At 46.2% G+C, this 21,809-nt stretch overlaps 1 protein-coding gene across 2 annotated transcripts in view; it reads left to right on the top strand.

The window, feature by feature from the left end:
* GNAO1 (G protein subunit alpha o1) overlaps window positions 1-12,636 on the top strand; it is a 301,610-nt gene extending 288,974 nt beyond the window's left edge. Inside the window, exons 8-9 of one of the 2 annotated variants that reach the window (XM_030581690.1) lie at window positions 10,329-10,552; window positions 11,659-12,636. In XM_030581690.1, the coding sequence (XP_030437550.1) occupies window positions 10,329-10,516 (188 nt within the window). In that variant the 3' untranslated portion in view covers window positions 10,517-10,552; window positions 11,659-12,636. Of the gene's footprint in view, window positions 1-10,328 lie in introns of both variants that reach the window. The other variant, XM_030581689.1, reaches the window with a different exon arrangement.
* The last annotated feature ends 9,173 nt before the right edge of the window (window positions 12,637-21,809 follow it).

Raw genomic sequence — 21,809 nt, 5'->3', positions numbered from 1 at the left:
TGCCAAAGTGAATGGTTTGCCCCAGAATTGGCATCTTTAGCAAAAATCCAATGTTAGTTATGTTACCATCCAAACAGATGGAGAGTGAGCCAGTTCAAGGAGTGAAAAGCACAACAAACTTTGGCTGAATTATTTTACACTCTTTAGCCTATGTGCGTGTTGCAGAGGGACTTTCTAACTACACTTTCACACATCATTCAGCTAAATCATATGCTACCCTCACCCTCGACCAAATCCATACATATAGATCCATGCACATTAAAGGGCAGAATGCAGAGTAAGTACATAACTCCCACACTATGCGGATGACAGAAAGAAGAAAAAAGCCTTTAATGTGGAACATTCCAGTAGTTAAAATGGACCAGCCCCAGAGCGGAGGAAACATGAGGCTTCCACCCACAATTACACAGTTAGGAACGGTCAGCCATTCGAGCAGTCCGATTGGCCAATCGGTCCCCTTCTTGAATAACAAGGACGACGTTTGAATTTTGCGGAAGACATGATTACGAGTCATGAACATAAAAGTTTTCTCTGCGATTCAGTCACAAACCAGAACAAAATAGTTTATCCCTCTTCTTAATTTATTATTAATGGCAAAATCCTATTTCTCTTTAAAAAATTAAGGGGGGAGAAAGTTAACCCCATATGACTGGCAGCTCGATGGGCCACATAAGGGGCTCAAGTCATTCATTGAAACACTCGCTGTCTGTGGAAGAACCAGTTATACACAGAGCCCTATGGCTGCGCCTCTTATACCGACCTGAAGAAGAGCTCTGGGTAAGCATGAAAGCTCGTCTCTCTCACCAACAGAAGCTGGTCCAATAACACCCTGAGATCAACATGGCTACAATAACACCGCATATTTCTTAAACTGTGTTATTTCGTGTCTTCAGTAAGGTTTCTAGCCTACAGCCCTTACGTGAGGGAAGGCTGCAGGACTGGGCCCAGTGGTTCTTAGAAAGTGTGGGGATGTTTTTACAAAATGTGGTGTTAATTTGTTTCTCACATATTTATTCCCTTGGAAATTTTTAGGTTTTGTGGAATTTCAGGAGAAAGGCATTCTGCAGACAAAAAGCTGTGATATCACAAAATCCCAGGTTTGCCCAGGGAAAACAGCTTGGCTTGGAAAACATAGCATGAAAAGGTCTTGGAAACCAAGAAACAATTCTGAATTGGCAACAAGAGGCAAAACTGCTCCAGATGCAGAAGGTTTCAAAGTGTGTTGTAAATATTTCGCACACTTCTGAAATCTCCCTTCTAGAGCTCGGCTTTAGCGACCGTGAAGGGGATTCTTTAATAAGACTGCTGGATACAGACAGACCCTCTGGTTGTTCTCTCTGACACCAAGACTAACACAGCCAATGCTGCCTAGTGCTCACCAACAGGGTCTCCCTTTGTGCTGGTCAGGAATAAGGGAATGGACTGCTATCTGTCAAATTATCCTCCATAGCCCCCTGAAACAGGTTTCTACACCGCTGGGGCACCACGTTGTGGCTACATCTGGGGATCAGCTCTCACCTGGTCTGATGCCTTCTCCATTAGTTGCTCGCTCCCTGGTCTCTCTCTGAACTCGAGGTGCTCCCTCTTCATGCCTTGGCCCTCTAGCCAGGTCACTGTAGTCCTCCCCTTCTGGGGTATCAAAGTCCCACTGGAGAAATCATCTGTCTGTGGTTTAGTCAATCTTCTGACCCACTTTGAAGTTTGAGGCACTTTCCCAGTGGCCAATAGGGGAACTGAGGCCCACCCACTACTCTGGGTTCCAGCCCAGGGACCCTATACCCAGCAACCAGAGTCTGCTCAAGCACCAACCCTGTTCCTGTGTCCCTGAGCTCTTCCCTACCTCTTCTCTATCTTCTGGCCCATTTCTGGGTTTACCCCTGCAGCTTCCTCCACTTTCTGTGGCTACTTCACCCCTCTCAATTCCTGCCAGAGGCTGTAGTCCAAGGCAAGATACCAGGGCTTACTGTCCCCCTAGAACTCTTCCTTGTCCCTAGCCAACTCAACTCCCCTCCCCTCCCCTCCCCTCCCCTCAGGGGGTGACCACAGATCACCTTCCTGCAGCCCTTTTCTCTGATCACCAACTCCCTCTGTTTATAAGCCTAGCCAAGCTCCTCCCCCAGCTGGGTTTCATCAGCCATTAGGCCTATCAGTAGGGTGAGCATATTTCCCAATGGTGAATATGGGACACCTGGGAAAACTACTCATATTCAAAGGAGTTCAATGGCAATCAGTTAGAGCTATGCAGTAGACACAGACAAATTAACATCAAGCTGACTGAGCCCTTGTTAAAAGGAAATACGGTGGAGTTGGATTTTTTTATTGACCTTTTAATCTTTAAGGCTTTAGGGTACACACACACACACACGCACGCACGCACGCGCGCACCTGTCTGAGCCCCCGGGACGCCTCCGCCTACTCTGATACCTGGTGCCCCGCGTCTTCCCGAGGCAACACGTGGAGGGGCACACGGGGTCACGTGCCCCCACTCCCCTGATTTCTGCCAGGATTCACACCAGAATGTGGCCAGCAGCAGCCTTTTGGCACCGTGCAGGAGGGAAGGGATGGGAGCTGCTTCCAACTGCAGGAAGGAAGGGATGACCTGGCCCATATCTTTGCAGAGCTCATCTTCTGCGCCCCCCCACTCCTCCATGGCTGGAAGCAGCTTGTCCCTTCCTGGCCACACACTGTCGAAAAGCAGTTAAGACCTGCAGGCTGCCGCTGGCCACTGACATAACCCAGCCGCCTCCTGCCCCCTGGCTAAAGCGCAGGCAGGAAGGGGTTAAGCCCTAAGGATGTAGTGTGCACCCGGGCCCAGGGAACTTCACTGCAGGGGCTGCAGTGAACCGGGCCAGAGAGCTGGCTCAGCAGGGGTGGGTGCCTAGGGATGGAGCACCCTCCCTGGGGGCAGGACCCTGGGTGTGGGGGGAGTGAAAAGAGTGCTAAGCCCCTGCTCAGGGGGCTGCAGTGAAGCCTGCAGGTTCGGGGCATGAACAGGCTGGAAATCACTTCCCCCTCCTCTCCAGAGCTTAGCTGAGGGGCGGAGAGGCTGCCCCGTGCCAGGGCTCAGCTCCTCCTGGCCAGCGCCCCAGGCCAGAGGGTCTTTGGCTTTCCCAGGGCACCAGCCCAGTGTGGTAGAGAAGGAACATGCCAGCCAGGCTGCGGGTGAGCTGAGCGCTCCGAGCAGGGGCTGGTTCTCCGCACAGCCCTGGGAGCAGGACGCGCCCCATCAGGGGGGATATGGAGGCACGGCAGGGCTGGGGCAGGGGGGGAAGGGGCAAAGCAGAGAGGACAGCAAGAGGGGGCACATGTCAAGGGCCAAAGGATGGGCAGCAGAGGCAACATGTAACCAGCTGCTGCCTGGTGCCTGCCCGCACTCACCAGCCACCGCAGCTTGCAGCCAGTGCCAGCCAGAAATGGGATGGGAGGCGGGGCCCTGCTGGTCAAGAGCCAGCACGCACCAGGGGCTGCGCAGACGAACCATCAGGGGAAGCGACCAGCCCTGTGCGCTGCAGCTTTGCCCCACCTCCAGCCTTGCAGCCCATGTTGGCCACTGGATCCCTGCCCACCCACCGACCCACTGCTGGTAGGTGAGCAGGGATCCGGCAAGCAGCAGGACCTGCCAGTACTGATTTGGGGGAGAGATAGAACAGGGATCTGGCAAGCAGCAGGATCCACCAGTACTATTGGGGGCAGGATATAGAAAATACTGGACAATTTGCCTGTTTTTAAGAAAAAGGTGGGACACCTGCAGGAGAGCTTAAATATGAGGCTCTCCCTTTAAAAATGGACATCTGGTCACCCTACCTCTGAGGCCCTGGCTTTCCGCCAGACTCAGCCTGTATGGTTAATTAGCCTATTTCACTTGTTTGGGCCCTGTTGGGGGTGAACACCCCATCATATCCCTCAGGCGTTAGAAGTGTTATTACTGAGCGATTATAGAGCATTCAGGCCTAGATCCTCAAAGGTAATTAGATGCCTTGAAATCAATGGGAGTTAGGCACCTAAATACCTTTGAGAAACTGGGCCTCAGTCCCTTTCTCAGAGGGATTCAGCCTGTTACTTTCACCTCATTCCTAGCCCCAGCCAGTCCAAGAAGCAGGACTAGTGACTGGAATCAAACTGGTCTCAGGACATGCCACCGATGAATCATTTGGCCTTGCTCTTGCTTTTAACGTACAAACCTATGTAGTTGTTCAGTACAACAACATTGTTGGACATTTCTTCCACTTACTGGCTGTCTTCTGACAGGATGCTCATTTTACATCAGTCCAGGGATGGTGCCGTGGGTGCACTGACCTATGAGGTGCACCCAAGTATCATCGCTCACCAGTTGGGTGTGTGCAGCAGAGCACACCCAGCCGTGTCTTAGCACGTACTTAGCAAATAGATTCATGGTAACAAGGCTGAAACAAATCAAATACAAGTAATAGCGTAAGGATGACTCCTCCCAAGAGAATAGTTCCACTGGTCCTGAGGTAACCCCTGGATGGATTGGAGGCGATAATCAGCTGCACCTGTTTAACAATCCTCTTGCACATCACTTGCTAACCCATCCCCCACAGCCCCCCCTCAGCTGGAAGGAGAAGTTACTTCCACTTTTTATATAGCCTTCCCCTTCTCTCCTCTTTCACCCCTTCCCCCAGCTCTGCACTTCTCCAGAGGATGGGCTGGGTGCTCAAAGGAGATGCTGAGCAGAGTGGAGCAGGGCCAGTAGAGTGGGGGAACAAGTGACGAAAGAGAAGGCAGAGGAAGAGCTTTAGGAAAGACAGACCCCTCCGGAGTTAAGTTGGGCCTTGAAGGAGTGCTCTGGCTGGCATAGAGGCTTTTCCATGGGTGCCAAATTTGTGTCCAGATCAGATCAATGCTCCATTTTATATTTTATAATCCACATTATCTTGTGTACAACTGCTGATTACACCTTCCAACCCACCTGAGAACTGATCAGCCCCTCATATGGGCTTTCCTGGGATTTGGATGCAGGCAGCCAACAGGCTAATTGGGCACCAGCTGTGTTCCCCTTCCCAAGAAAATGGCAACATCCTGTTTAGGATACAGCACAGCAGACTATGTACAATCCCTCTGAGGTTTAAGCTAACCACCTTCTCTTCTTTAGATGTGATCTAACATGGGGATCTTTGCTCCTCCAAGAAATAGCATTAAAATAAAGGAATGGAGCCAGAGAAAGAGAGCTCCAGATAATAGCAGCTCTTCAGAAGATGACTGGCTTGGGGCATTTCAGCAAAGGGCCAGGCCTCGATGCTCTCACCATCATCAGCTGCTTAGTGTAATAACATGTATTTTTTCAGCTGTAACAACTGATCCTCCACTCTCTCCTGACCATCAAGTCAACATTTGACAAAGACTTTGAGTCCTGCCCTGTCTAATAGGCTGTAGGAGCCAGATAGGCTCCTTAGCAAACACAGGCCCTTCTGGACATTTCATTTACACAGTACAAACTGTTGCAGCACCATGTAGAGTGGGACCTCAAAATGGGCCCAAGACAACGCTGGCCTCCACCCACCCCTTGGCTTGGGTAAGGTGATAAGATTCTCAAAATGCACCCTCAAAAGCCTGTCCCTGAAGACTGGCCAGGGAAGAGGTGAGACCTGTCACTTGGGTGGGACCAGGCTGCCGATGGAGGGTGGAGCTTTCTCTCGCCCTAGTCAAGGGGCTATTTCCCCTACCCCTGCCTAGAAAGGAGGCTGGTGCTTCTTCCCCAGTGGGGAGTCCTCATGTGTCCTCTCTCCTCACTCCTGGGCTGGGTCTACCACAGGCAGGGCCTCACTCTTGTCAGCTTGGGTGATGCCACCACCTGCCAGCAGCCCCTGGTGAGGGTGGTGCCCATGCCTGGAATCACAGCTGTCAGTGCTCTCCCCGTGGCAGGACCTGGAGGGTGTGGCATCCTGCAGCCACAGCAGCACCCCCTGCTGGATCGGGTGCTGAGTACAAAATAAGACACTGAAGAGTCCTGTTATAAGGCTCCAAATTTCCATGACTGACTACTGGAAAATGGGATTGTCTGTGGGAAAAACAGGACACCTGGTGACTTTACATGGGCGAGTATTCAAAGATGGCTGACTTTGGCAGCCCAAGTCCAGACAGACAGACAGATGTTGCAATGTGCCATCTGCAATCAGGAGCAAGGGGCAACGTAACAGGCACTTACCAGCTCTGAAAAAAAGGAGATGCAGGAAGCAGCTGCAGGTTACAAAATAGCCATCTTAGGGCTACAGTTGCTTGGCTCTGCCAAATTTAAAGGGCCACCTCCCAGAAAGTCTAGAGGGAGGGAAGAGAGTTACCCTGCACTGGACTGAGTTAGTAGGAAGCAGGAAGATGCCAAGGAAGGTGCCCGTGGGGAAGGAACTGCACGGGTACCTGTCACTGCTATCTCACAGTGCCAGAAGGTGGTATCAGGGACAGTGGTTTTTCCCTTGTTGTTTTTACTCAGAGGTTAGACATAAGGGGGAGCCTGGAGTGGAGATGCTGCTAAAAGCAAAGGTCCCCCTCCTGTTTCGGTTTACTTTAACCCCTGTTGCCTGCTCTCACTGCCGATTCCTTATGCCTCATGGCTGGACAGGGTCTGTCCTATGTGCATTCCAGATTTGGGGTTCTCTGTTGGCCTGGTATAGCTAACCCAGTCTATACGCCACTACTGCAGCCCCCAGATTGCAGAGTCAGCCATAGGTCAGGCTGCTCTGACTTCTGACCATCTGCCCACAGCCTCAAGTGTCCATGACAACAGCCAACAATAGGGGAACACGGGTATCCCAGCCAAAGCCTCTGGCCAGGAGATAGGAGGACAGATGGTACAGAGCAGGCTCCCGTCCCATTTAGCTGAGATTTGGCCAGGACACACACACCCACACCACTATGGGAAGGGAAGGAGGGTCTCAATCACCCTGGCTTAGAACCACTCTGTCTGCTTGGTGCTACATCAGGAAATTCCCAGATAGGCCATAGCACCACTAAGCAGCTGGAACAGAGGCTAGACTCTGGCTTCTTGAGGGCAGGCATTTCATTCCTTGGCTACGCTGTTCACTGCCTCCAGCATACTCACATGAGCCACAACAAGATGTCCCTGGAAGGTCCTGAGAAAGCAGCAGCAGCAGGTCTCTGCTGCATGTGTGGTTTGTGTAAACTTCCTTCTTCTTGGTTTGTAATAGGGATAATGGTGCTGGCCTTAGAATCTATGCTCCATAAACCTAGCAGCAATTTCTTACCCTGTCTATGCCTCCACCAGGAACATTATAGCTTAATTAGATGGGTCTCATCTCACCGCGACAAAAGCACCATTATTCTGAACAAGTGAGCAGAAGAGTCACTCTGAGCCATCTTTACACATCAGCTCTATGTCCGGCCAAACTTCCTGTTCAATTTATTTTTCTTCTTAGCCACATGTTAGTGAATGTCAATGCTGCTGAATGATGCAGCCTTGACAGCCCTGGAGAGCGAAGCCCCGACATAGAGACAGGCCCAATCTGAAAACTGGGTGTCTCCCCTCTTTGGAAAAGTTTGGATCCTGATTAAAATGTAGTAGTTGGCCCCATCTCTGTAAGAAACCTAAACCCCAAATCTCACCCCCCCGAACTGTGGGAAAGTACAGGACAGAGCTGCACAGCAATCTACCCTGCTAACGCTGACCAGAAGAGACCACTGCTAGAGTGACAAAGTAGATCAGTCTCCATGTGTCGCCGTCAGTCCTTGGGCTCCCAGTTGTGTCTGATCATTAGAAAGGGTGGTTAACTGTCTACTGGAGACCATCTGCTCATTCCACCATGGCAGCATCTTTCTTCAGTTGTTGCAAAGCTGGGTTGGATTTAAACAAGCAAACTGGAGAGGAAAGTCTCCATCATCATTCCCTTGCCAGTGCCCCGAGCCATCCAATTCTTCCTGCTTTCCTCTTTGTGCAGGACAGGCAAGGCTGTCCATCAAAACGGAATACCACTCTGTAGTTAATGTTAATTAGTCAGTGCTTAGCCGAGTGTCCGTTGGTTTTGCATCTGATTGCTCCTGTCAAGTCCATTCCCCCTGATCTATTTGTTTAATGTTACAAGCCTGATTCAGTTACAGCAATGTAAATCAGGAGTAACTCCATTGTACCAAGGGAGGAGAAACTGGCTCTGGTGGTCAGTGTTGTAGAGTGGTTATTAGAAGCACCTGATACCCTGTGAAATGCTAGGCATGTGATTCATAAGCAACCTCCATTTCTCACAGGTTATTACAGTGTCCATTGTAATAGCACTGACCATAATAACCCACTTACTGGGTATTGCTAGATACTTGAGTATCAGAGGGGTAGCCGTGTTAGTCTGGATCTGTAAAAGCAGCAAAGAATCCTGTGGCACCTTATAGACTAACAGATGTATTGGAGCAGGTGTAACCCCGGAGGAAGTCTATGAACATTAAGGAATTCACTCTGGCTGTACAGTGATGTAACGGAGTATAATGAGTGCCTTGGCCTAGATTCACGAAAGTATTAAGGAACCACCACCGATTTCAATGGAAGCTTGGAGTCTAAATACCTTTGTGCATACAGGCCTAGTGTCCAAACCCGAGTTTGGTGCCTCGTGGTTCTTTGCTTTCCCTGTTGCCTTGTGTCTCTAACACTACAGGAATAGAAGGAGCATGGGGATGCAGCTCCCAGGTGTGCTGTAGGGATTTGAGTTGCAGGTGGAATGCAGAAAATCAAGCTCACGTTTAAGCCTTGAAATATGTTTTCATTTCAGCTTGTAGCAGTAGTTACATGGACTCAACCGTAATCATTTATTCCCATTGTAACACTTGTGGAAAGGATCAACATGTTGCAAGATGATCTCCATGGGCCCAGTTTCTTTTCCCAATGCACTAACCAGGGCAAAATAGTGAGATTCCCCAGCAAGGCTTGGACTGTAGTAACCTGGGGGCTGGGTGTAGCTTTGGCTGAATCAAGCACTATTGGTGCTTAGGGCAGGTCTACACTTCAAAAGCTGCCCTGCAGCACTTTTAGTGAAGCGTAGTTAATCCATCTCCCCAAGAGGTTTTAGTTCTGCCCTCCTATTGGCACAGCGCTGTCTACACCAGGGGTTAGGTGGGCATATCTGCATCGCTCAGGGGTGTGGATTTGTCACACCCTCGAATGATGTAGTTATGCCAATGTCACTTTGTAGTATAGACCTGGCCTTCGTTTTCCATGTTTGCACTGATGCGCACTGATTAGCAGTTCCCTGCTGTTCCCAGGAAGTCACTGTACCTGACCCCCACTATCACTACCGCTGGTGTCAATTAGGAGTAACTGCATTAAAGTTAAGTGCGGTACAAAGCAGGTGTGAGCACTAACTTTCTGATACTTTTCCTCTCGCACCATCTCTTTGTTTGTTCTCCCCCATTGATAATGTGACTCCCAGTTGGAAATACAAATATCAGAGCTTCCAAGATATTTTCTGTGCATTAATCTTTGATGTGACCAGCAAAATAAGAACACACATCAGGCTGGGCCCTTTTGGGTGTCTTTGCAAAGGATAAAGGTGGCCTTCAAGCTTGGCTAATTTGTTTGCTTTTTAATTTTTCTGCTTATTTTTCACCTAAAGAAATATCAGGACTATCATCTTCCCTGGGTTTTCTGGAAGTCTCCTGGTGATGCAGAGAACTGGAGTGGGAACTTTCTATAACTTTCATTAAAGGGACGTAGAATACTGAATCTTTAAGAGGGAGGCTCCTTCCTCCTAGCTGTTCATTCAGGTGTTTGAGTTAAATAAGTGTTTAAAAACAAGAACAATGAGCAGGATCTTCAGCTAGTGTAAATACGTCAATGTAACTAGCCAATTTACACTAGCTGAGGATCTGACCCAAAGAGTTTTGAAATCCCTTTTCTTCATGTTTCACTTGCAATGTTATTATCCCATTAACTCTCCAGCGATCTATAGACTTTTCTGGGGAAAAAGAGAGTGGGCAGATGAGACCTGGTTTTCTAATGTGAACTACAAGCAGTACAAAATGCCTTCTTCATGTATCGCAACCTCATCTCTTCCCCTTTATCCCTTTAAGGGAAATTACATCAACCCTTTTCTTCAGATCTCCCCAGAGCAGCCCTTTTCTCAGGGCTTTTCTTCCAGATCTCCCCAGAGCAGTGGTTCTCAACGCTTGCGACCCAATCAGCACACAGCTGCGGCCCATGTGACATCCTCAGGGCTATACCAGTAGTATATATGTTGTGTAGATGCACATAACACAGAGAGCGGCATATGCAGCCCACAATGGTAAATAGATTGAGAACCACTGCCCAAGAGCGTGCTCCTGCCTGTAAGGCCTCTGACGGGATTCTCTTTCTTTTCCTGTTTGTTTGCCCGCAGGTCCTAACACTTATGAGGATGCAGCAGCATATATCCAAGCACAATTTGAAAGCAAAAACCGCTCCCCCAACAAGGAGATTTACTGTCACATGACTTGTGCGACGGACACGAACAACATCCAGGTGGTCTTCGATGCTGTCACCGATATCATCATTGCCAACAACCTCCGAGGCTGTGGCTTGTACTGACACCTTCTCGTGCTGTATAGCAAAGCAACTCCTTTGGTAATGATCACGGCGTGAGGAAAAAATTTTAAAAAAAGAAAAAAGCGCAAAACAAAAACCGAATCAAACCACAAAAAAAATCATTATACTAATAATGCAAGCTGGTAAATAAAAAAGCATAATGACAAATTATATATATATAAATATATATATATATATTAAAAAAACCACAACAATAATCTTTTTAGTTTGTCTCAAAGAGCTGTGGACAGAACTGATTTCTCTGACAGGCTTCAGCCCTCCTTGGTATTGTCACTAGTCATAGAAATCAAATCAATTAAATAAGCCAAGAAAAATTACGCTGGCATTTGCTAAATGGTCTGCCTGCATTTTGAACCTAAGGTATCCTATGAGTTTTAAAATTGATTGTTTTCTTAAAACAAAGAGCAGTAATGTTACTTTTTTAACTCTTCTTTGTGGGGAGGGGCTTCAGGTGTAGAGGGAAGGGGAATTTTTTTTCTTCTTTCTCCCCATTCCAGTTTCTTGGATTTTTTAGGTACTGCTGTTAGGAAGCTGTAAGTCAGTTGGTGCTGCACTGCAGTCTGGGTCACCTGGGCTTGGCTTTCAGTGCCTCTCGGTTCTGTTCAGCTCTTGTGGGTTTCAAAAACAAACAAAAAAAAAGACAAAAAATAATAATAATAAAAAAAAAGGACAAAAAAACAAACCCAAGCCACAATATTTTAGGACTTTTTTTAACGGGGACGCAGCAGGAAAGCATCCTTTATGTAACAAGCTCTTCACTTGTGGAATGTAACTTCCTCTCAAGGTAAAGCACAGGATGGGGAGCTTCGGGCTTTTTACCAGCGCGGGTTCTGTGAGAAAGAGGAGGGCCCCTAGTGGCAATCACACCCCAACACACACACACACATGCAGGGGGAGGGATGTATTTGCCCATCAAACTCAAACCGTGTGTCAGTGCCAACCTCACTTCCAGGTGGGCTTTGGGCAGGGGAGGGGAGATGCAATTTATTTTTGAACAGGGTTAAGGACATTACCCATTGTGATCCTGTTTTACTTGGCTTTGAGGGATTCCCCCTATGATTTAATTGATTTCTTGATTGATTTTTAATGTATTCAAGCCTGGGCTCCCTTCTCTCTCTCTCCAGACCACTTCACGGACTCTCCTGTTGGCGTTCTCCTTACCGGTAGCATGACCTTTTGGCCTTTTGCATAAGACACAGCCTTCCTGACTGAATCAATGTATAATGTTCTGAACATGGAATGATGGCTGTGTGTTTCCGTAGACTGCTGTAGATCTGGTTTTAGCTGAGTCTTTACATTTAGAAGCTAAAAGATTAAAAAGGAAGAAAAAAAAGAAAAATGAAAACCTTTTTTTCATGTGCTTTGTAGCTAAAAAAGAAGAAAAAAGAAAAAAAAAAGATTCCTTTCCCATTTCCCCTATTCCCCTTTATTTAAAAAAAAGAAAAGAAAAATCTTTTGCAACCGTGCTAAGAGGTATTCGCCTCTTCTTCAGTCCTCATTTTAACAGGAATGAATTTGCGTTTGTTTTCATTTAATTTCCCTCTTTGTGTTTATTTGTGCCCTGCCTCTTTAAAAAGAGAAAAGGGCCGGTGGGGTCTTTATTAGCCTGGAGTGATAAGACTACAATGCAAGACCATGCCTGTGGGTCAGGTATCCAGCAGGGGATGTCTTTCTGCATTATATTTATTTATTCTTTTCCCCTAGTTTAATAACGACTCTTCGTTCTGAATTGTCTCTTTCACGCTCCAGGTTTGTATCAAAAAAGCACAGCTGTCACTGGCCTGTAGCAGCCAAATTATCCAGAGATTTTCCCTCTCTTGACTTGTTTGCTCTGAAGAATACTGTGTATTACATACCAGACAGGCTTCCTCTTCTTTCTTTTATTGTTTTGGGGGTTGGTTTGGGAGACCTTAGAGGGATTATTTTTGTTTGGATTTTTTTTGTTTTGTTCTGATTTATTTTTTTAACTTTCCAGTGAATGCTTTTCTGTGCTGCTTTTTTCCTCCTCTGATCCTTCCTTTTAGTGAATGGTGTTTTCTCTCTCTCTCTCTCTCTCTCATGTGGGGATGTTTGTGCTGCAAAAACAAACGGAAAAAAAAAAACAAAAAATACAAAAAAAATACAAAAAAACCCAAAAACAAAAAAAGAAAGAAAATGTTTAAAAAGTTTAACACACACACACAAAATCACAAAAAAAAAACAAAAAACAAAATCAAATGTAGTGTTTACATTAAAGCCACCGTTTTCATGACCAATCCTTCGTCATTTCTACTTTGATTAGTAATCAGACATCGTCACAGTTTCACTTTTCAGAGTTACCTTTGCTGAAGAAAACCAGTCACACCTGTTTAAAAAAAAATGATTAAATACAAAGGAAACTAAATATATATATATATAAAGCGCCAGGTCTTTCTAAGCCTTTCTATTACCAATCAGTGAGGTTTCTGTGATATATTAGACACTGCCAATCTCTTTCTCTGATTAATGGAAAATTCATGTGTAGCTCAATAAAGAGAATGTTTGTCTGTAATCCTGGTCTTTCACCTTCTGGTTTTCAGACTACAGTTATTTTATTATTATTTTTCTTTAATTAAGGGGTGGGGAAGAAAAAAGAACACGATGGTGCCAATTCAGATATTTCTTGGGGATGTGGGGGAAGGGGACAAATTCTGCCCCCTATCCCAGCTCCCACTCCCAGCAGGGACCCAGTTCCAGTCCCAAGTAAGTCATCCCATTCCCCTCCCCCACCCACACACAGAGGAACCCTGGGTCTTCTGCATCCAGGGAATGTCCCCTCTCTTTTACCCACATGGGGCTGCACTTCACCATCCAGGGACAGACTCTCCATGTGGCAGGTTGCAAGGCCACTCACTGAAACTTGACTCAGTCACCCCTCCATCGATATGGCAGGGCAACTGCAGAAATTTCAGTAGCCATGCTTTGGATCTCCCTGGCAGCAGTACTGACTTAGTGTGGGACCACTGCTTAAAAGTGGTTCGCCCATGCCAGCCACCCCCATACTGCACCCCTCAGCTCTGTGCCCTAAGGAACTTTGAGCCAGTGTAAAAACCCAGGGGAGGGGGCACATGCCCCCGAGCCCCTTCTGAATTGGCACCACTACAAAATTATTGCATCTTTTGTGTTGTTGCAAAAAGCTAGCAAAGGACATTGGAGCCAAATTTTTAGAAAAACCTCAGCTCCCATTTAGGTCCTGGGATCAGGACTGTGACGAGAACTCAGCCTATTGGATGAATATTGGGTGTTTTTGGAAGTCTGGCCCCAATTGTGAAAGCTGAGCGCTAGAACATCTGGGCCCTATGTGGCTCAGGAGATTGGGAATTGCAGGCCTTTTGGCTTTAAGCTAATTGTTCCCAGCCAAGGCCTGAATATTATATTGCATATAGACCGCCCCCTGCACCTATGCAGATCGCGATTGGCTTCAGAGCAGCTCTGGGCAGACACAGGGATCTGCCCACAGAATACACCTTGCACGATCAATGCCATGGGCAGAAGCATCTGGATGTTGTTGCCATCTGATGATTGCTGGTAGCCTACGTGAAATGGATTTGGTGGATTTGATCGTGTGTGTCCCAGAAATACCACGGTCAGTGACACCCATTGCAATCTCATTGGTCGTCTTGGGGATGCACAGCAGCCCAGGATGGAATACATAGACTCTGAACTGTCTTCTGCTCCCTCCAGGAGGGCCTCCAGGTCAGGTTTGAGGCACACTGACAGGAAAGTGGAGGGAGTAAGCTGTCACTGTCAGCACCTTTGCTGTGCCAGCGTGACGGAGAAAGCGGCATCTTGCGTCTCAAAAGGCTGTCAGCCACATGCCTTTCAGCAGCATTGAGGTGGGTGGAACATTTTAATGCCCTGTAAAACGGGCGTGTTGATACATACACCTCCTGTGTAATATGCTTTGAGATCTAGGGCTTGAAAAGCGCTATGGAAAGCTAGGAATTTATTAGTAGTAATAATTAAATTTAAATAATTAAATTTTAAAAAATAATCACAGAAACTGAATCATCCACTAACATTTGTTTTTCTTAACATAAGAACGGCTGTACTGGGTCAGACCAAAGGTCCATCTAGCCCAGTATCTTGTTCTCTGACAGTGGCCAATGCTAGGTGCCTCAGAGGGAGTGAACCTAACAGGTAATGATCAAGTGATCTCTCTCCTGCCACCCATCTCCACCCTCTGACAAACAGAGGCTAGGGACACCATTCCTTACCCATCCTGGCTAATAGCCATTAATTGACTTAACCTCATGAATTTATCCAGTCTAGCTACAATTAGCCAGCAAAGTTTGAATCTCAAATATTGAATTCTCTTAAACCTCTCCGGAATAGTCTAAAACCCAAGAATTTTATTTAGAAATTATTTGTTGAAGAATGGATACATTTATGACAGTTGTTAAGCTCCTTGCAGAAAATTTGCAAACAGGAAAAAAGGTGAAATCCATTGAGCAAATTGCTAGCTAGGCATTATTTGCCCACAAACCAGGAGATTGCTGCTGCAGAAATGAAGGTCTTATCCATTGGTAGGGGTATGATTTTTTTATGGAACATGCTGCTCTCCTCTGCTGCACAGAAAATGAGGTGAAGTTTCTACCCACCGGACCGAACTTGGTGATGTAAAGGTGTATAACTGCAACCTGCTGGCCTTGAGGGAGCTCACAGGGGAAAAGACAGAAAAATGACTTTGTTTTGTTTAAATACCACTTCAACCCAATCTTTTAACATACTTGGAGTCTGACCTCTTCCAGGAGCAGCACCACCATCGGAAAAAGATGAAAAAAAATAGACTTTTTTACCAGAACCCAGAATTTAATAATCAATGCTGAAAGCTCTTCTCATTTGCTGAATCCAAAGTAAAAATCACCCAATCAGCACAGAGAAATAGGCAAGGGTTACCTCTATAAACAGGAGTAAAAAGATTAACCAAATGCACATTAATTTTTTCCAGGATAAGCCCTTTCCCCGCACCCCATTTCAAAAGAACTGTTTCCATTTGGGAAGGCCTGGGTTCATTTTCTGTGCCTAGGAGAGGAGCCCATTGGGACAGTGTATGGACTATTCTGCTGTTTAAACACTCTACCTGTCTCTCTTTACCAGATTAGATACAGATTGTTACTAGGAAGCCAACTTTCTGAGGCTCTGTCCGCAAGATTAAGTAGTAACAATAATTAACAAGTGTTACAGTGTTTCAGCAAACCGCTGGCCAGTTTTCTTGAGCTTGTGACATGAGTATGATGCCTTATATCCATGTATGGACAAGTTATCTCCAGTGTGTTTCAGAAGAGTCATTTGGCAACACTTGGGATGAGGGCTTTAGCTCTGGGCCAGGGGGCTGATGTGCAACAGGAACCACTAGAGTTTAACAGATACTTCACTCCTGTTATATGAGAGGTGTATTAATCTGTGTAAGCCTGACCCACATCAAGCTACTGGAGACAAGTAATAAAGATCTGTTGCCTCATCCCAGCACTTCTTTGTGGCATATGTTGGTTGATGCAGGGAGGTGGACAGTGAGATACAGGAGGTCAGACAAGATGACCTGGTGGTCTCTTCTGGCCATAAATTCTATGACTTCTCTGACATGGTTTCAGAAGCAAACAAAACCTTTCTGAGTATTGAAGTGAACATAGCCACCAAAATCCCTCAGCCCTGCAGAGAACTGACATATTTATTGCACGGTACAATCTAGCACCCTGTCTCCACAGTGTGAATGTGGAGTCACAAGTCTTGTAGCTCCACAGGTTCCTCTGGCCCTGCTTTCTCCATACCACAACACCAGAGCCTCACTTTGCAGGGGACTGGACTAGATGACCTCGAGGTCCCCTCCAGTCCTATGATTCTATGAAATGACCCCCAAGCCCTTATTCCCAGCAGTAGTAGTGGGCAAACACTGAGGTGCATCCAGAGTATCAGAAGGCCAGGGTTCAACCACAGTTGTGTGTGTGGATGCTTCAGAATGGTTTGGTCAAAAGTGATCTTGTCACGTTAGCACAATGTAAAGACAAACAACACATCCTTTCATGTAGTCTCCCTGGAATTCCTTCCACAGTGTAGACCTGTTCCAAATATCAGATTCAATGGGCTTTGGATCAGATCTTTAATAGAGATACACCCTTAAAGATTTAATTTATCACAAATGGAAACTATTCCCGATAATGCACTTGAAACTAGGAGACCTTGGTCCTACAATGCTATCGAATCAAGTTAGCCTGAGAGAAAACACAGCGTTATCCAGAATAAATTCACCTAGGTGTAGACATTATTTACAATCCAAATGTTTCCTGTTCTGTTCAGAGGTGGCCGTAGATGAGTCTGCAACAGTCATCTGTTCCACAGACCATAGATCAGAAGTTGAATTTTTCATTTTCCCTGCTCCCAAGTGACCTTTCTGTCTGGCTCTCCAGAAGGAAATACAGCTCTTTGCAAGATGGAGAGATTGTATCTACAGCTGGAAAGATCCTAATGGCTGTGGTGTCACAGGGAGTTTGTCCAAAGCATCTTCCTGACTTTCTTTCACGAGTGCTCACCTTGCACCCACTTTGACAATAGGGCTCAAACAAGCCCATCTAAACTAACCCAAAACTCAGTCAAAGTCAGTAGAATTCACCTGGAGAAGAGAAAGATTAGAAGTTTTAGATCTCGACAAAACCAGTCTGGCCCTGGGGTTTAGTCGACAGTGAGCCATGCCAAAGCTGGAACAAGTTGATGGTTTATAAGAAACTCACAGACCAGGTAAATCTTGTGTGGCTTTACCTTTGGGGAAGACCGTAATTGTGCACCCAAAGGTAAATCAGCCAATGACTAGATGATGTATCAGACTTTGGTTTATTGGCAAACTGCAGTCCAGTCTGTCTTATAGCATTGTTTTTTCCATCAGAAACCAAATCTTTGAGCTGAAGCTTTTCCTGGCATGCATACCTACCACAAAATGTTATTTGAATGGTAATTCTCGCTCCAAAATGGGATCAGAACTGTAAAAGTGCCTGTTCCAACAGGCAGACAATAAAGATTTCATCCTGTACTGGGAACATCTATGCCCTTTGGCAGAGAACTTCAAATGGAAACCTGTCCTTAATTAAAAAGCGTGCTATCATAATACCGCTTCTCTATCTGTTCTACTTGTGTCTCTACCCATTTCAGCTGTACATTTCTAATTAACTCATCACTGTACTATCTAGGCATCCAAAGAGAAACCAAATTATATATCACCTATCTCCCACCTTCCACACACTGTTTTCAGTTTCTTTCCCATTTGACATGATAGTTTGTCTGTTTTTCAAGTGGCGTAAGTGTATGTACCATACAGAGACTTATTGCAGCTCGTGGATAGATTTCAAACTTTTGGCAAATAAATGGAGCAGGGAGAGCTTGTGAATATTTCTGCAAAAATGTTTTCCATCTATTTGTCTCCAGTATTTGTCTCCTGCTGGGCCCTAGGATGCAGACTGCAGCAACGAGGATTTCACACATACATAGCAAAAGGAGAACAATCCTCAACTCTTCACATCCACGCATGTCCCCAAAAGGTGGAGTACTTCAAATTTGCACAACTTTATTATTTCCAAAGTGTACACAGAGAGGTCAATCTTTGCTCACCCATGTAAGAAACTGATCATGTGGCATTGGCCCAGCTAATACAACGGCTGATCACTTCCCAAAAGTCAAATGAAAGTATTACTTGCAGGGACTTTGGGGGTTTAGCCTGAGTGGGAAATTTCCTTCCCAACCCCAAATGTAGCAGTCAGTTAAACCCATGCATATGAACAGTTATTACCATATTTAAACACCAAATTCCATTAACTTCTCAGGATCATGTCTGAATAGACTGAAAAAAATGGTCTTTGGAGGATGAGCTTTCAGGAACATCTTCACAAAGTGAGATCCAAAATCTAACAATATGTTTCAATCCTAATGGGAAATAAAAACCCACAACATGGAACAAGGAATACTCTTAAATTTGTACAAATCTTTATGTTTGAAGAACATCCAGAAAGAATCTCCTGAAGTAAAAGCATACACAGCACATTTGTATACAGGCTGAAACCATGGATGTGACCATTCTGGAAAGGCAAAACTTGCTCCAAACAGAAATAAGCAGCCCAGTGTATCTGTACTCTGATACACAGCTGTCTGAACACACTGGAGAATCTCAAAACACTCAGGCCTCATCTATACTTAAAATTTAGGTCAGCATTGCTATGTTGTTCAGGAGTGTTGCTATGCCAACCTAAGCCTAGTGTAGACGCAGCTAGGTTGACTGCAGAATGCTTCTAGCTACCTACTGTCACTTGGGGAGATGGAGTTCCTACAGCAATGGGAAAACTCTTTCTGGTGCTGTAGTCTGTCTACACTATGCTGGCAGAGCTACAGCACCATCACCATGCTGCTATAGTCCCTGTAGTGTAGATATGGCCTCAGAGAGCTGTCTTACTCTAGACCAGAATTTCTCAAACTTTTCAGGTTGGTGACCCCTTTTTCAAAGTAAAAAATGTTCCCAACCCCCTTACATTTACTGGAAAAGTAGGAGTAAAAAAAATAAATCTATCACTGATAGCAACACTAAGCCAATATAATTTGTGTGCGTTTCAAGAGGCTGGCAGAGAATATTTGACCTGGAAGGGTCAGGGTGTGTGGGAAGCAAGATTTGCTTTAGATTGTAATAAAATTTTCAATGCCTTGCACCTTCCGCCACCATTTTGGATTTCATGAGACACCCCTGCCCCGGTGGTTGTGACCTAGTGGTTGAGAAACATTGCTCTCAAACCTGGTGCAAGCAGAAGTAGGAAGGCATTGTGTGAGTAGCAGCAGTGATGGGACTCTAGAAGTATCTGGAAAAAGGGAGTAGGGCCAGGGCTACATCATAAATTTACATCGGTATCACTTAGGGGCGTGAAAATCCACACCCCTGAGCAACACAGTTATACCAACCTAACTACTGGCATAGACAGCACTATGTCGACGGGAGGGCTACTGCCAACTGGAGAAGACTGGTTGATTGGCAAATTGCAGTCCCACCTAAGTCCGATTGTACCAGAAAGTGGTGTCTTCGCTGGATTGCCAGTGTGCACCATGCTCAAGCCATGTTTCTATCTTGGGGCCTGACTGCGCGGGGAAGCACACACTGAGGGAATTCTCAGCTGGCCAGGTCCAGCCCCTTTGCACTGCCAGAGCAGCTCAAAAAGCATCAAAGAGAATCTGCCTGTGCATATTTCCAAAGACTAGGAAAGTTAAGGTAAGGTATCACTGGCCATATTTTAGAACAAAATTCATCTGTACTGCGGCAATAGTGTCAGCATTTCCACAGGCTTTGCGACATGGCCATTAAAAAGCTGCTCCAGGAAGAAGTCTGGCAGGAAGTCCCAGCATTCTTACCGAATCTAAACAGGCAGAGAAACTCTCTTGGGGGATTTGGGTTCAGACCAGGGGACAGAGACGGACGTTTTCCCGTTGGATTCTCTTTTCCCTATAAAGAGCCTCTCTAGATTTAGCAAGAGCCACTTTGCAGAATCTCCTTCTCCCCTCAAGGAAAGAAGCTCCTGCACTCTACTGACGGTAGAGCAGCGCATGGCTGCACTAGAGCACTTTGGGCTCTGCAAGGAAACTGGGCCATTATTGAGATTCAGGGGGTAGGAGCCAAGGGAGTAAAATCCACTGTCAGCTTCCCTTGACTATGTTGCCACTGGTGTTCTCTGTCTTGGTAATGGGGCCTCAAAGGTATAGAGGGAAAGTTAATACTAACTGGATGTATTGGGAACCTACTGGGTTAGGAGAGAGGCATACAGAATACAGAGGCACTACTCTGTGCCTAGCAAATGAGGAGTTAACCACTGTGGCACACAGAAGTCACCTGTTGTTCCTGGAGCACATGCTCCACTCTGAACCCAGCCCTGCAGATCTGGCTTAGGAACTAAGCTAGAAACAGGATGGAAAATGTTTCTCGGTGTTGTGTGAGGTGTGTGACTGCAAGAGTTTCCCTTGGGCAGGGAGCTTGACTGCCGGACGCTGGGGTTTTTGTGCTGAATCTGTTCGCCAGCCTATAGGGCAATTACTGATGGCATCATAGGAAAGCTTCTTGCCAGGGAGATCCACTAGGCTGTGCAATTCCAAGGGATGTGGTGGAAGAGCCCAATTGGTTGACACATCTAGAACAAGGCTGGACAAGCCACTAGTAAATGTAGGGTAAGGGAATGACCTTCAACTCCCCCCAGGGAGGGGCTAGAAAAGGGGATGTGACTTGGCTATCTCATATCTGATTCTAAATATTCCACAATTTTTATTAATCTACTATACACAGCTCTGCAGCCAGGCATACTAATACCAAGTAGTGGAAGAAAGACACATCAGCTATAGAACACTATCGAAACTAAACACAGGCTGTTCCTCTGCCTCAGACGGGGCTAACAGCCTCCCAGGCAGAGCATGCTGAGATCTACCCATGAGATCTTCCTGAGGTATCAGGTACAGCCTCACATACACACTGTAGCAGAGGATTATTGCTGCGTTAGGCAGGAAAAACAGTATGTGAACTTTTTTCAGAGTAGCAGCAGTGTTAGTCTGTAGCCACAAAAAGAACAAGAGTACTTGTGGCACCTTAGAGACTAACAAAATTTATTTGAGCACAAGTTTTTGTGGGCTACAGTCCACTTCTTCAGATGCATAGAATGGAACATATATTGAGGAGACATATATACACATACAGAGAGCATGAAAAGGTGGGAGTTGTCTTATCAACTCAGTATGTGAACTGTTAGGACCGCTAGTCCTACTGCTTTGCACTGTACAGTGCTCCCCCGGGTCATGCCAAGGCAATTAACCACTACACAATGCAGGGATTGCATGCAATGGCAACAAAACCTTCTGGCCTCTGGCAAGGGAGCACACTGCTGCCCACTTGGTGCTCTCCTTTGGCAGCTCTATATACTCTCCTGCTAGCTTCTCACCAGCAATTGGCAGAAACATGGTATGAGGCTGGCAGTCTCTGCTCATGGCTGGTGTCTTCTGACCCAGCAGGAACATTTGCCAAGCACAGATTCCAAGCCAGCTGGGCCGACCCTGCTGCCAGTGAGTTTGATGAAGTACCTGTAGAGTAGGATATATAAACAGCCAGGACCTTAACTTTACACTGGCCCTAACATGGGCATATCTGGGAAAGAGAAGTCGTCAGCAAAGGAAGTTCTTTCCTACCGCAGCAAGTCTTGTTCAGAAGGTTCCGTTACTCCTCCACGATCCTTGGTGTTTACAGTAGAACACACAT

The sequence above is a fragment of the Gopherus evgoodei genome, chromosome 12 (genome assembly GCF_007399415.2).
Source record: "Gopherus evgoodei ecotype Sinaloan lineage chromosome 12, rGopEvg1_v1.p, whole genome shotgun sequence".
In the NCBI taxonomy this organism is placed as follows: Eukaryota; Metazoa; Chordata; order Testudines; family Testudinidae; genus Gopherus; species Gopherus evgoodei.
Note: the sequence above shows the minus strand (reverse complement) of the source record. Positions and strands in the feature narration are given on the sequence as shown.